This window comes from Morus notabilis, unplaced genomic scaffold (assembly GCF_000414095.1).
Source record: "Morus notabilis unplaced genomic scaffold, ASM41409v2 Scaffold348, whole genome shotgun sequence".
Taxonomy (NCBI): Eukaryota; Viridiplantae; Streptophyta; class Magnoliopsida; order Rosales; family Moraceae; genus Morus; species Morus notabilis.
The window spans coordinates 98,244-113,873 of record NW_010361555.1 but is presented as its reverse complement, the minus strand read 5'-3'; the positions used below and the strand labels follow the sequence as shown (position 1 = coordinate 113,873).

Sequence of the window (15,630 nt, the reverse complement as noted above, 5' to 3'; positions counted from 1 at the left end):
TCAGTGCAAGCGAATATGTAGGGAAAAAAACTTATAAATGTTTATAATTTTGGAGCTTATAATATTTTTCATCTACTTATAATTAATTCTTGAGGGAAGGAAGAATAAAATTCTATTATCTACGTATAAATGTGACTGGTATGATGTGTGTGCTTTGATGATGATAGTTAAAGATAATGTAATTTCTCATATATTATAACATTACAATTGCCAGGCCTCTTTCCAACGTAAATGAGAATCTCCGGATGAAGGAAATCGCGAATCGCGATCCATCTGTTTCACTGGTATGTTGGTAAACTTGGAATTTTGGTTTATTTTGCACTTTCAAGCTAAGTGGAAACTTAGGAGTTAGGTCTCTTGTGCTATCTTTGGAATTTTCTAGAGTATACCATTAATTCTGTTTTATATGTACATAATGCCTCTTAATATAAGAAGTGTGCGCCTTTTCATTTTCCACTGCAACTTCAAGTGAACCTGCTGCTTACTTTCGATCTTCTTAACATATTTGGTGTTGGTGTCGCTTGTTTACTTTACAGAACATTGAAACAATTGACTTCGATGATTTTGGGGGGGACTTGTATCCTGTTCCCGAGGCAACCCTATCTAGTTTGAATCTTGATGTGGATAAAAAAACGTTGATCGATGGTGTTTCCCCGAACACTGGCGTTGCAGCAAAGTATGAATTTTTTTTTTGGGTTCTTTTGATTTGTTAATGCGTATCTTTTAAGAATGTTTAATTTTCTTATTTATAATCTGCTTATGTGCATTCAGAGGTTTAGAGCCTGCAGTGGAAGGATGCCAAAAGTTTGAGACAAGTGACATTAGTGATTCTATTCCAGGGCGTATGTATTGTTTCTATTATTAGTTTGGAAATCTTTATCCATGATCTAGCAAAATAATTTTATTGTTCTGTAAATTGATTTTAGGTCCAGCCTGTGATGGAGTGGAAGAGGAGTTATTTCACAAGAAATTGGAGCTCAAAGTTCAAGAGGAGATGAAACGGTAGGCTATAAGTTTTACTCATTGTGTCTTTTAACTGTTTTCCTGGTCTTTCGCCACCCCCCAACAATCTGAATGCTTGAGATGTCTGGAAATTCAAGGGTGGAAGATGCTAAGGCTACAACATTGCAAAATGACAATTTGCCACCAGAGCTTAAATGCTCCATCTGCAACTCATTTTTCAAGGAAGCTGTGATGATTCCTTGCTGCCAGCATAGTTTTTGTCAGAAATGTAAGTGTATTTATGTTTTTCACGAGCTTGGGATATTTAGATTGATGCACACATTATAAATTTTCTTCACCTGCCAGTATTGAAAATAATTATGAAACTGGAATTGCCCGCTAAGTCATCTCTACTGTCATCATCCTGATTTTAATCTGTTTGGATTCAGGCATCCATCAAGTGCTGCTTGAAAACGCAAGGTGTCCTAAGTGCTTTTCGGCCAAATGCCGAATAGAAGATCTGTTACCAAATGTGTCTCTTAGACAAGCAATCGAGCATTTTCTTGAATCTCAGACTTTAACCCATGGGTTGGGCAATGATTGTCAGCAATATGCCCCAGGTTCGTATCTTATACCTGTTGTGATATCTGCAACTGCCTAAATTGGACTCACAAGTTGGTGATTTACTATTAACTTTCCATAAACAGATGGGGAATCTGGAATTCAAGGAAAAGATATCTCTTGTGGTATGTCTGTCTTCCAAAGAGCGCCAGAGCTGCCTCATTCTCCCTCCGAAACTGGGAGGGGTTCTAATCATGTGATGGTGGAATCGCCTTGTAAATCACCATTTAAAGTGAATGCATTGAATGCCAATAATTTTCTCTCACACAAGAGGAAGCAAATAGACAAAATTCGACCTGGGGACTTGGTGGATTGTGATGATTTCCAAGGGGAAAGCCAACCCATGCGTGGGGAAGGTATCATCTAATAGAGTTTGCTGGTTACTTTGTTATTAGACTTTTTTTAATTAATGTGTTATTTGCACTTGCATTTGTTTTCATATGCAGCATTTAAGTGCCATCTTTTAACACTTAATGATTGTAGTATATCAGAACTTTCTTCCTCTTTAGAAGTCTCATATAGGTATGCGTATCTTTATCAGATTTTTTTCGGAACTCTTAACCTTTCATTTTGTTTCTGATGACACTACAGCTGAATCTACAGTGAAGAAAAAGAGGGAAGACCTGGTTGATAATAAAGGTAAGATCTATATTTGTAATACAAAGAGAGAATCTACATAATCTATTATCTATTGTATTGACCTTGAACTTTTCAGGTGGACATAAGAACTTTGTAGACCCTGGAAGGCATAAGAAGGTATGCGTTGGTAACATATTTAGTGAAACTCATTCCTGCAATTAAGTCTTATAACATATTGTTTTAGTAAATCATGTGGGAACACATTGGTGTTACCTTGGTTCATGATTTCTGTTATGTTTCTTTAGTTGACATGTTCTATCAAGTTTCGTATTTTCTTGCAATGTTTTAGCAATAAATGAGATGACTGGGAGAAAATAAGACAGAGTGGATAATTCATGTGTGACATTTTTTTAGCTCCATCTGAAACTTATCCGAACCCATTTTTATGAAATCAGGGTGCCCGAAGATGCTACATGTGTGGTTCTCCAGATCATTTTGTTAGAGATTGCCCAGCTGCTTTAAGTCCACGTCCTATGCCTCAGACAGGTATTCGGTTGTTCCCTTTCTTGCAAATCTCATATGTATTGTGGAAAAATTTTTTGTTGATGCTTGCCTACATTGGAGATTGCAGGAAATGCTATTTTCCCAAGGTCTATGTCAGGTTTTATGCCATTTTGGGGTGCGCCTCCCATGCCACATGTCAGGCCCTATGGAAGTCTCTATGGCAACTGTGGGATGATACCCTTTAATACAGGGATACCTCCAGCTGCTCCTTTTCCTGTTCCTTCCTATATGTCATCAATGTATCACCCCATGCGAGCCCTTGGGTAAGTTTTTATCTGCTTATTGCTGTTTGTAAGATGTTGCTGTTTTCCATTTAATAACTGGCTTTTTCAATAACGTCATATAAATTTCCTCCCCATTGATTTTGCAGCAGATGCATGAGAGTGGGAGAAGTAGGACCTCCATTGGGAACTAGTGAAGACAATTATGCAAGTCATTCAGAGTTTTTGGATGTTCAAGAACGTGAAAAGAGACGAAAGCTTTGGAACCAGAATTTTAGGAGGTAAGTCTTTGATAACATCAAGCAACAATAAATCAAACATTCCCTTTGCAATTATGAGTCCTGCTTCTAAAATATCTCTCAAAACTATAGTAAACACTAATTAACATGCCTTCGATTAACGGTAAATATCTGTCCTGTCTTAGCTACTTTTTCTGGAAATTTGTCAATTGATTCAATATGCAAGTATTATGGTACTACTTTTTCCCAGAGAACCGTGGCTTGCGGATGACGAAAATGGAGATTTTAACAAGGTGTGCTTTGTTGCTGAGAAGGAAACATCGTATGATCTCAAAGGTCATATAAGCAAGGAAAGGAGTCGAAGCTACTCTGATGACAGTTCTACACAAAGGTCCCAGAAGAAAAGTAATCATTACAGCCACAGAGACGATGACATTCACTTGGCAGATGGATATCCTCAGAAGATTTCTCCTAGAGATCAGAAGCAGAATCATCGCCCAGAGAGACCAAATTCTGAAGTGGACGATCTGCCATGCAGCTCCGGTTGTCACAGCGATGAGAGGAAAAGGCACCATCATAAAAGCTACAAAAAGCAAGATGGAAAAAAGGAGCACGATTTTTGTCAGCATCACCCTCGAGCTAGAAATGAAAATGACTCTGGTAGAAAGAGAGTTGAGCATGGTATCAGAAGGCACAATAAAAAACACCACTTCGCAGAATCCGACTTGGAAGACGCCACTTCAGGTGAACAGAGGAAGCAAAAAAAAGAACCCAGTCAAAGTTCCAAACACTCCAAGCACAATTCGGAGAGTAACAATATTGAGCCAAGTCACAGCAGGTGGCAAATGGTCAGTGGATCAGATGAGGATGGTGCAGAAGAATATCGGTACTATAAGCGGAAAAAGGGACACTGAAGGAGGCAAGGGGCTGATCCCCGAGGTAATGAGTGTACATGAAGCACACTTACATACTTGCTGGTCTCGCTGGTACTCTTTTTTGCGAAATAAAAAGAGTGTATAGGTATCTGTACAGGTTTTGTTCTTTTTAGCTCTAATATTTTTTACCTCTTTATGATAGAAAGGGATGGACTTTTTATTTTTGACACAATTAAGACTTGGTTCTTATCTGATGGGATAATTCTCTGTTGGTTTTGTTGATGATACAGATCTAGTTCAGCGGCATTTGGACAATAAGTATTTTCTTTTAATATCTGCTAACTTACCCTTCTTCACTCTTTTAGCATAAGATGCGGACGCTAGCAAAGAAGTTTTGTGCAGCGATTGTTTATGCTGTGAACATCTTTCTGCAGAGATCGTTGTAAGTTGAAGGTATGTTTCTTTCCACACACGCGCACACACATTTTCTTATTAGACCCTCGGATCTGCTAAAAGTAGATTGGAGTAGGAGAGAGGAAGGGGCAGGGAGAGTCAGAGACCCAATTGAAATTTTACTGATCAAATTAGTGATAGAGGGAGAGATTAAGAAGAGAGCTTCAAGGCGAATTCAAATTTCGGTAATTGGCGCGATTGGTTCCCAAACTTTAAATTTGGCAATTAAGTCTCCAACTCCTAATTGAGTGACAAATCTAGTCTAATTGATAACGTCCCTAAAAAATCTGAGGGAATAGATCACGTGCCCCATATGTCAGTTTTTATGGAACTTACTAAGTTCCTATAAAAAGAAAGAGGGGAAAAAAAAAAGAAACAAAGAAACAAGTTCTTTCTCTCTCTTTCTGAACTACCATACCAAGTTTTTGATAAAACCCAGGACACTTAAAAAGCGTAAAACCGAAAAAGTTTGGGGGTGATAATGACGCCAATATTTGTCACTAAATCAAGAGTTTAGGATTTAATTGTCAAAATTAAAAGTTTAGGGATTTACTTGTCGCTTACACAGTTTGGGGGACTAATTACGCCAGTATTACCCAGAATTTTATGGTGATAGATAGTCGACTGGTGTAGGATTTTGTGGCTGTGGCAATTGTTGGTTGTAGTTGGCGGTGGCACAAGTGAAACAGATGATGTGCGTTGTCGGTGGAAGGCGATAAAAGGGATGTGACCATGTGAAGGCGCGGGATTTCCTGTGGAGAAGGCGGGAAAAATGGAGGCATACAACACACGTAATATAACCCAAAAACAGAAATCAGAAATGTAAAAAAGGATAGAATTTTGGGTAGAGTACCTATTCTTATAGGTATTGCACACATTTTTTTTTTTGTCTTGATTAGAAAATTTAGAATCATATTTAAAAACAAAAATTAGCGTTGCCGTTATTTTTTTCCTTTGAAAAATTCTATTATGACTTTTTACGCATAAAGAAAGCATTCTCTCTCTTTTTAAAATAAAAAAAAAAGATTAAAAAAACAATCTTTAACTGTAACTTTAACATTGGGAAGAATGTTTATAGGGAAAAAAAAGACATCATTTGCATGTGTTTAGATTTTTACCTCTTATTTTTAATTAATATTAAAAATTTAAACTTAATACACTCTAGGGATAATTTCAGCAATTTTCATAAATTAATACTTTTGCATTTTTTAAAAGAAAAAAGTGCAAGCGAGCCCTGGCATGAATAGCAAAGGCAATTGGTTGTTGCCCTTCTAAGTTCCTTTAGAAACACTTGCTGGCCCTCTTACACCCTTTTTCTTTAGTTCCATTTTTGCTTCCAAGCCTGGCACGCTCCGTCCTCTTTGACAACAATGCCTCCCGCTTTTCCCATAGGGCTCGCCCGACCCCCTTTTTATGTCAAAATCCTCATCAATGTTGTTGGGTGCAAGAAGGTTAAGCGTTGAAGGAATTCTGAGATTGTCGAGGTTTAGGTAAAGCTCGGAAGCGTTGGGGAGGACCTTGAGTTTATGGAGGTCGTCGTACATTTAGATCTTGGAGTTGGAAAACTTTTGCGGTGGTTGGGGTACTTGAGACGAGAGAAAGTGGTGCTTTAAGGAGGGGACGGGCCTTCGTGGCTCACTTTTTCTTTCTTTTCCTTTTTTCCCTGAACTTCTCTCTCTTTTTAGCAAGTCTTTGTGTCCAAAGTTTTACCAAATTTAATCCCTTAAGTAAAAATAAAAAAATAAAAAAAAGTCAAAGTTTGCCCTTTTGTTAAATAAATAGATCAAAAACGTTAAATGTGAGAGTTTGTGTCAATTTTAAAATATGAAGGTCGCCCCCTCCCCTAAACACACATTGGTATTCTTGTGTTTGTTAATTCTCTTACTTTTTCTCCATTTCTCAATTCCATTTGAAATTATTGTTTTGAAACTATTAATTAAAAATTTCTCGTTCTAGAATAGGAATCAAGATTGAGGTCAAGGGTAGGATCAAGATAGGAGTCCGGGTCGGGATTGTGGTTGACTTTTGGGTCAAGACAGGGGAACGACCTACAACCAGAGTTTGGCTTGGGGTCGGTCTCTACCACCACAGTGCACCTGACTTTGACCTCATTGCCAAATCTTGACCTGGTTCCTATCCCGACCTTGACTTTGATCTTGAGTCCGACCATGAGTCCAAGTCTTGTCCCGATCTTTACTTCTAAAGTAGAAATTTTTGTTTCTTTCATTTAGGATAAAAAACATAAATGAAAAACAAGATTGTCAAACATGTTTTTTTTTTAAGTTAAAGAAAACAATTTAGGACGTTATTGAAGCGACACGTATTTAATGTTATTTTTTTAATCTATTTATTAATATAGAACCAACTTTGGTGCATTTTAACTAAATTTGGGGCAACTTTCAACACAAAGGCTATTTTTAGGGAGTGGAAAGTTCATGGAATTTTTTTATATGAAAGAAAAAAAAAAGATAAAAGAAAAATGGAAGTTTGTTGGTTTAAAAAGGATTTTTTTTTTCCCATTTAGTCATAGGTGTTGTTAAAGATATTTTTTGTATTTTTTAAAATTTGATCTGTCGTAGAGTTGTTTTTAAAAAAAAAAAAAAATTTAAGAATCTAATATTTTTAACAATTTTGGTTTCTCAAGGTTTTTTTATTCCTTGTGAAATCATTTTTAAAGCCTTTTCTCCTACAATTTAAAAGTTAACCCGATTAAAAAAATCACAAATCTAGAATTGTATAATGATTTGGTAAAGTGTCTTTCCCAATTTAAGGCCGAATATTAGTTACTTTCTAATTTCATTATTGATTAGTATAGGACTTAAATTAAGGATATAATGTGCTTCTACGTTCAATTTTAGTGTATAAAATGGTGTCTATTGTCTAACCAACGATATCAGAGTTTCTCCAATCGCCGCTTGGTTTGCACTCTAACAGAGCGCTATTGTGCAGCGGCAAAATGTGACATGCTGCGGTATTGTTCACCAACACAATTGCGATATCGCTCTTTAATTAAAAAAGAAGCCAATTTGTATTTTATTTATTGTTTAATTTTTACCCCAAGCTTAAAGGATGATAAAAATTTCTTCCTTTTTGCTATCAAAAATAAAGATTTTTCTTTTGGTATCCCAAGTTTTAATTTTTTTTAAAATAATTTTGGTTTAATCTAAATATTTGCGTTTAATTAATATAATTAATTTATTATTTTTATGATTAAATAATATATTATTTTATAACATTAATATATATTATACTCTATATGTGCACAACTGGTTAAATAGATTAATTGTTGAGAATTATTATTGTAATTAAAAAAGAATATAAAAAAGGACTAAAAAGAAACATATTGAGAATTTTTTTTAGAGTAAAGTTTCCAGTAAATAGGTTGGAGTTCTTAGGAAATCTCCCAAACCGTAAAGTTTGGAGTTCACACCAGTCAAAAAGTTCATCTCCAAAGTCATTTGATCTAAACTTTACTCTAAAAGAAACATTCTTGGTATATTCTTTTTTATAATCTTTTTTATATTTCTTTTTTTTACTTACTATAATAATTATTGACAATTAATTTATTTATCTAATTATAAACATATATAATACACATTAATGTGATAAAATAATATTTTATTTAACCAATTCGTAAAATTAATAATGAATAATATTATTTAAACACGAACTTACAATAACTAAAACTTTAACAACTAAACGTTACATTTAATAATAAAGCATAAACACAGAAAAAATATTCATCCCCAAACGTCATTTAATTATCTGAATTATTATCCCTTGAATTAGTATAGTCCTCTCAGAAGTCATCAATTTATGCATTTCGAAGCGCAATGTGAGCATCCTTATCCTTGATTTGTCTATGGCCTGCAAGGAATTATTATAATCAGGTATTTTCATCTACCGCCGTTTCAACTTCTGGAGTTGGCGCTTCCTTTGCATCTTGAATTGATGCGTTAAGTTTATTTTAATATTAGTGTAAGTTTATTCTAATTATTGTGATATTTTGGATTTTTAGCATTGTCATTTAATTTTTGTATTTAAGTATTCATTTAGTTCATTTTCACAAATATTTAAATTAAACTAAAATCGTTTAAAAAAATTGGCTATCAAAATGAAGGGCCGTTTGGTTCATGCGTTCAAATTAATGATTCTTGATTCTAGCATTTAAAATTTAAATTATTTGTGAGTGAAAAACACTGTAATAAAATCAAAACTATGAATTTAAACACAGGAAACAAACGGGCATAAAGATTTGTATTTTTAAGTTTAAAAAAAGAAGACATTTTGATCGTGTTTTTGAACTGGGGTAAAATTAGGAAATAATAAAAAAAAAAAAAAAAAAACCATAGTGCAATTACGTTGAGTGAACAGTACCACGGCATATGCCGCGGTACTACAGTGTTCTTTGAAAACGGTAAAATGCCATGGCGCAATAGCGTCTAATTAGAGTGCAAATTAAGCTGTAAATCAGCATTTTGCGCTTGGTTGGTGATGGTCTCATGTGGTGTTAAACTATTATTTTTTAAAGATAAAGCGACTCAAAGGTGGGGTGAAACTATTATTTTTTTTGAAGATAAAGCGACTTAAAATGAAGTAAGGAGTTAGAGATGACCTCATGTTACATTAATTAAAAAAATTGAATTGCTCTTTAATTGACTTTTTCATATAAAATAACGTAACAAAATGTAATTGATTATACGTCATTTGAGATTGTACATGTGATTTGAATCTTTTTCACACGTGATTTTAGGCAATTTTATAATAAAATAAAATTACAAAATGGTTTTGAAGTGGATAGACGGGTTTTCTTGAATTGACTTTTTAATATTTAAATAATTATGTCATTGTGAAGGAATTATTGTCGAGGTCCGTTTGTTTAGACATTCTTTTATCGGTTAAGGGCAATAGATAACACGAAGGACACAAGCATCCATCCCAATATGAAGTATCCCACTGATAGTGTTGGGCCAACATCCTCAGGTTCCTGCCACAAGAGAGACAGACCATCTTAGCGTGAGAAACCGTACTGATACTATCAGAGCAGTAAAAGGAAAACGGACTATATAGATCCTATACAAAAAGAGATGAGGAATACTAAGGACAAATTATTATTATTTTTTGCTAATCTAAGGACAAATTAATTTGAGGAGTAGACTAGGTTTTTTCTTTTCTTTTTTTTTTTTTTCTGCAAGAGACTCTAAAAAGAAACCTGTTCCCCTACAAAAAAATCCCCAAAAACAGGTATCTTATGAATAATTGTTTAAACATAACACATAACAATAAATACATAATAGGGTGCGTTTAGAACTCGTTCTAAAATGATTTTATTTTTTGTATAAAATTAGAAATGAAAACGTTTTCAATCTCAAACAGAAATCATTTTTAAAAATGCATTTGATAATTTTATCAAAGAGATTGTTTTCATATGAAAAAATTCATTAATGCATCTCTCTCTCTATACTTAAGAGAGGAGAAAATAAAAATAAAAAATAAAAAAGGATCATTTCTCTCTCATTTTATATAAAATTAAAAAATTATTTTTATTTCTATTTTTTATCTTTAATTATACTAAACATTTTTTTTCTTCTATTTTTTTTTTCTTAAAAACCGTAAAAAATAAAAATAAAAATAACTTCAAACATTTTATAAAGCAGAGAAGAGAGGGTAATACTTTCCCCGCAACTCTTTAAAAAAAAAAAACAAAAAAACAAAATATAAGAAAATGGGATTCTACAGTGGGGCATCTTATTTCGGACGACATTTACACCGTGTGTTTAACAGTGTTGTCTGAAAAGTCCTCTTACATTATTCTTCACTCTATAGTAAATCAGACGGCATTTATAACGTGTTTAATAGGGTGCTTTGCTTTCACTTTAGAATATCCTTAGAATGAAATGGAAAAAAATAGAGATGGCACAAATGCAAATGTTAACCAAATGTATTCCATCTTATTAAATTTTGAGGAAACAAAACCATGAATTCAAACAGAGAAAAACACTTGTTCTGGGAAGTACCTGTGCAGGCGGAGGTTGTTGTGGGGGTTTTGTGCTGTCAACCTCGTAAGGCCAAGCGTATCTGTCTGGGTTCTCACTCCTGGCCAAGCTCCAGTCATAAATTCTTCTTCCGGGGTTGACAGAATTGTGTACGATTCCTGTTGATCATCTTATATTGTTAAAAGGATATGTGGCTGCTAGGAAGTTGACATATAGTAAAAAAAAATAAGAAATAAAACTGGCAAAATGAAGACAATTTGAAAGATTAAGGTGAAGTTTGGTTTATAGGTTTAAAATCATGATTTATGATTTTAATTTTTAAAATTTAAATTTTTTATAAGAGAAAAACACTGTAATAAAATTAAAAATCATGATTCTAAACCAGCCAGAACTTTTAAAATAATAATAGACGTTTACGAACTTTTAGCATTTCGAGCTTTTGGTCGAGTTCTTCGGCCTCAAATCCCTGATTCTTCAGCTCTTCTGTCTTGCTTCTGTATGCGTCAATAACCTGCAGTTGGAAGTAGAGCAGAGAGAGGGAAGATGTGTAAATCTTCAATCTGCTTTGCTAGAAGGAATGAAATGGTCAACAAGGGGAAATGGTGGAAAATTATGGGAGATATGCCTAGAGAGTTGTAACCTGATCGTATGAGCACCCTCTTGGTAGTCCAAGCCTTCCATAATAATCTACATCTGTGATTGCTGCACTCTAAACCTACTCTATATTCAGTTTCATTTCAAAGCCACTTTACTTTTCTAATAGTTTCCTAAGGTACAGAAAATTCAAGTGAAATTAAAAAAAAAAACACTAAAATTTGATGGTAAAAGAAATTTATCCATACTTGAATAAGAAATACATAAGAGATATTGGAGTTTTATATTAAATGAGAGTGGTGATCGTTACGTATGCCACGGAGAGCCCTTTCAACGTTAAGCGCAGAAATTAGGGATGGATGTCCTTCGGGAACTTCTATGGAGCTATCTGACTCTGCCTCCTCTGCAGTAGTACTCTCGATTGATGCGTCACTGGAGCTTCTGATTATGTAAAATCTGCGTGGCTTTAATGCAAGTGCGACGGAGTTTGAGAACGTGGAGCCATTTCTCGGCGTCGGAAGCGGAAAACCTTTCTGAGCAATGTAGAGTGTTGCTGTGGAGGATGACACGGCCATGGCCTGCCTGCTTGGGAGAGTTTCGACGGTTTTGTGAGTTACTGTAGGTGTTTGGAGGACCCCTTTTTATTTGGTATAAGATAAGGTCAAGGATATGTACCATAAGAATGTTATCTGGTTAATACTGCTCATTTACTTGTAAACAATTAGCTCTCTTGCTGTGGACCGTGGAACAATTGGAAATTTGGGAAATCAATTCAAAGGCCAACTTGGGCCCTAATTAAAAATTAAAGAGAGAAAAAGAGAAATAGGCCAAGACTTGAAATGAATTAAAATTAATAGGTTAATAATTTACATAAATTAATAAATAGGTCAAATTATTATTTTCGTCCATAACTTGTCTGGTTATGAACCATAACTTGACAAGTTATTCACGGTTTTTTTTCATAACTTGTCTGGCTATGAACCATAACTTGACAAGTTTGTTCATAACTTATCTGGTTATGAACCATAACTTGACAAATGATGGCCTATTAATTTTTATAACTAAAAATTGGCCTATATACTTTCTTAAGTTTTTCATATTAGCATATTTTCTACTATTTCCCAAAATTAAAAGGAATATTTCATATAATATACCATGTGTTTTAGCGTAATCATTTTTTAAAATAATATATTTTTAATAATTTTAAATTGGTATGCTAGCGTTTTAATAAATTGTTTTTTAAAGTCCTCTTTTGGGACATAAAATGTTATTTTTATACTCTTCATTAATTAAATAGAAACTAATAATTTTTAAACATTTAAAAATTGAAAAAACTTCTCTCTCTCTCTTCCTCTCTCAACAATCTCTCTCTCCTCTCTCTTTCTCTCTCGAATAACTCTCTCTCTGGCGAGCCTAGTCTCAGCGACCCAACTACTGGCAAGCCCAACCCACCCCGCACGACCCACTTTCATTGCACTCTCCTCCCTCTCCAACCTTGTTGCAACTCGTCGCAGCCCCGACCCCACCCAAGCGACCTTGACCCCCATCCTCTGACATTGTCGTGACCTCGTGTAGTCCCGGCAAGCGTAGGAAGAGCGACGAGGCGTCGCCGTCCATGCCAAAGCCATCCTATACTTTATTCTCTTCACATAAGGTTAAGATTGTTCACGGTCTGGTTCGGTCTCAAACCGTTAAGTTTTCAGACCTGACCATTAATAACGGTTTCTAAAAATCTAGACTGGACCAGACCATTAGTAAGATGAGATCGGACCGCTTACAAATGGTCCGGTTCGGTTAAACCGCGTTTTGGACCATTAGTATGTGTTTTTTTTTTTTTAATTAACAAAATCATATGTTACATAATGCATATCATCCTCTAAAATTAGCATTCTAAAAGTTACAAACAACAATCATATGTAGTCCTAAGCAAAAGAAAGGAGTTAAAACTACGTAGTTTTGATAAAAAGGTTTCAAAGGGTTTCTTTCTATTTTTATTTTTATAAATACATATTCTAAACAGTCCGGTCCAATCCGGTTTTAAACCATTTCTAAACGATTCCTACTTTTTACGTGGAACCGGACCGGCGGCGGTTTGAACCAGACCACGCACGGCCCTACATGGTAAATCCAAAACTGGAAAAAAAATTAGCATCACGAAAAAAAACAAAAAACAAAGAAAACCCATAAATATAAATGTTAGACATGAGCCATGGAATATGAAAAATAACTCGAGGAAACTAGATTATTAGTATAATATTAATGGAGATTACATGAGACTGGAGATGAGAATCTTCAGGCACAAAGTAGATCCTTTGAGAGGTTTAGGTGGTTTGTTTGCCTTTCAGACTTTGCGTTTCTATTTAACGGAAGATTTTTTAGTTGAATGTATATATATACTATACTATATATTTGGACTTGGACAGTTTGGATATTGATCGATTTGAACATGAACGGGAGATATTCAAATTGAAATGGTTCGTTTGGTTGACGAAAATTTCAGATGAATTTCTTTTTTCTCTTATTCTTCTTCGGATTTCTGATTGGGTCTTAGAATTTATTCGTCTGATCGAATCGTGGATTTTAAGTTTTTTGAGTTCTTGATGTTATTGGTGTTCTTGCATTCTTGGACTTGATTTTAATTTTTTTTTGGGTTAATATGATTTTAATATGATTTTCTTTTAGATTTGTGTATGAGTTGTAGGACTGTACATAAACTTGAACAACCCGCAAACTCAACTCAGCTCACCCCAACCCAAATTGAAAAAGGCAACTTGCAGCATTATTTTTTATTTTTCGGCCCACTAAATGTCTGACCCGAGGTGTTTGAGGTGGTTTGTGAGTTGGACATATAATATCTCGCATACCCCAACCTAACCTAACCCACACAAACATGTATGGGCCCTGTCCTCTAAGTTTTAAGTTCTAACCCTAGGCTCTACTCTCTCTCGTCTAGCAACTCTCCTCTCCACACGCAAACACAGACTGTCTTCAGTCCTTTCTCGACCAGTCGACCTAGATCCTTAAGCTCTCTAGCACCGGCGGCTTCTTTTTGCCTCTCCTCTCAGCTCTCTCTGCCTCTCCTATCGACTCTCTCTGCCTCTTGATTGAACTTTGATTCTTTGAATGATGAGCCTGACCACCCAACCCACCCCGCCCCGTCTCAACCTAAACATCATTGGGTTGTGAAATTTTTCTAACATCATTAGGGCTAAATATGTGCAACCCACACCCTTTAGGACGAAGCAAGAAAAAATCCTATCCCACACCAACCCAACCCATGTACAACCCTAATGAGTTGTTCTTCATAATTGTCTGTGTTCTAGAGATTTGTTAGGGGGAAGGAGAGAGATTGAGAGAGTTTTTTTAGATTTTTTATTGTTTTAATATATTTATATTTTTTAAAATTATTAGTTTTTATATAATTATTAAAGAGAGTAAAAACATTTTACATTCAAAAAATAACTTTAAGATATTAAAAAATAAAATTTTAAAACCTTACTAGCTCAATTTAAAATGATCGAAGAGATAAGGTACTAACAAATTATTACCTTTTAAAATATAGGATATTAATATGAAATTTTCTTAAAATTAAACTTCATAAATCACAAACGCGCTGCGGTCACTAATCCAGATTGCAGGGTTTCTTATAAGGGTGTTCGGCGGTTAAAAACCGTCGGTTTTGGTCGGTTCGGTGGCCGAACCGACCTTGTCAGTTTTTAAAAATTGAGAACCGAAACCGACCGTGAAAATACGAATCGGTTTGGTTAACCGAATGTTCGGTTTTCGGTCGGTTTCGGTCGGTTTCCGGTCGGTTTTCGGTTTTAGTAATCTGGATGGTGACTGTCAGTTAACTATCCGGTTACCTGCATATTTAGTTGCATTTTTGGACCAAAAATTGCGAAAAAATACTCAATATTCCTTGTATGCAAGCATGTAATCACAATAAATGTATACAAAGCACAACATCCAAATTGATAATACCACAAACACAAAATATCCAAATCTAATGTCCAAAATCTAAAGTATAAAGTAGAAATTTAAAAGTTACAACAAACAATACTAATGTTCAAAGTGTAAAAAACATTAACTTGGCATAAGAAATTAAGAAGTCCAAAGCATAATTAAAAAACATAGTGAAGTTCATTTCCAATTTCTCATAAACCTCCTATTCCCCTTCATCCGAATCCAAATCCAAATCCATTATATCTTCATATGCATCGCTACAATAGAAAATTAGAATTAAGTAAATGAAATTGAATAGATAATGAGAAAGAAATAGATATAATTCTAATTATCTTACTTGGGTCTTTTAGAAGATTCCGCATCATTTACTTGAGCGCTTCCGTCCTTTGAACACGTTGGAGTAGAAACAACCTCACCATCATCTACAAGAAAATTATAAATTAATTTACATATGTCATGAAATGAATAAATAAGATATAATTATATCAAGTATGTGTAGTATGTACAATCATGATTAGCATTACCTGAGACAACATGATAGCAACCTGCAAAAGATTCAACCTCATCCATATATTGCCTAAGA

At 34.6% G+C, this 15,630-nt stretch overlaps 2 protein-coding genes across 3 annotated transcripts; one reads left to right on the top strand and one right to left on the bottom strand.

Moving 5' to 3' along the window:
* Positions 1–220: 220 nt before the first annotated feature.
* LOC21401554 (E3 ubiquitin ligase PARAQUAT TOLERANCE 3) lies at positions 221–5,360 on the top strand. 2 transcript variants are annotated; one of them, XM_024166927.1, is made up of 14 exons: positions 221–284; positions 537–676; positions 772–842; positions 927–1,002; positions 1,101–1,231; positions 1,392–1,562; positions 1,650–1,919; positions 2,155–2,202; positions 2,279–2,319; positions 2,598–2,688; positions 2,774–2,969; positions 3,080–3,208; positions 3,417–4,105; positions 4,407–5,360. In XM_024166927.1, the coding sequence occupies exons 1-13, from the start codon at positions 246–248 to the stop codon at positions 4,078–4,080; spliced, it is 2,067 nt and encodes a 688-aa protein (XP_024022695.1). In that variant the 5' UTR covers positions 221–245; the 3' UTR covers positions 4,081–4,105; positions 4,407–5,360. The 2 variants fall into 2 exon arrangements, with proteins under 2 accessions (XP_024022695.1, XP_024022694.1); XM_024166926.1 differs by having other exon boundaries at positions 3,077–3,208.
* A 3,948-nt stretch (positions 5,361–9,308) lies between these two features.
* LOC112091983 (NAD(P)H-quinone oxidoreductase subunit U, chloroplastic) lies at positions 9,309–11,745 on the bottom strand. Its single transcript, XM_024166935.1, is given in 6 exon segments — positions 9,309–9,481; positions 10,512–10,624; positions 10,627–10,648; positions 10,912–11,001; positions 11,131–11,192; positions 11,395–11,745. Coding segments are annotated over 6 exon segments (648 nt in total). The 5' UTR covers positions 11,660–11,745; the 3' UTR covers positions 9,309–9,385.
* Positions 11,746–15,630: the final 3,885 nt, after the last annotated feature.

Coding starts and splice junctions, on each gene's coding strand:
- LOC21401554 (XM_024166926.1), top strand. CDS start 246: ATGAAGGAAATCGCGAATCGCGATCCATCTGTTTCACTG. Junction 1,232..1,391: donor GCATAGTTTTTGTCAGAAAT/GTAAGTGTATTT, acceptor GTTTGGATTCAG/GCATCCATCAAGTGCTGCTT. Junction 2,970..3,076: donor CACCCCATGCGAGCCCTTGG/GTAAGTTTTTAT, acceptor TTGATTTTGCAG/CAGATGCATGAGAGTGGGAG.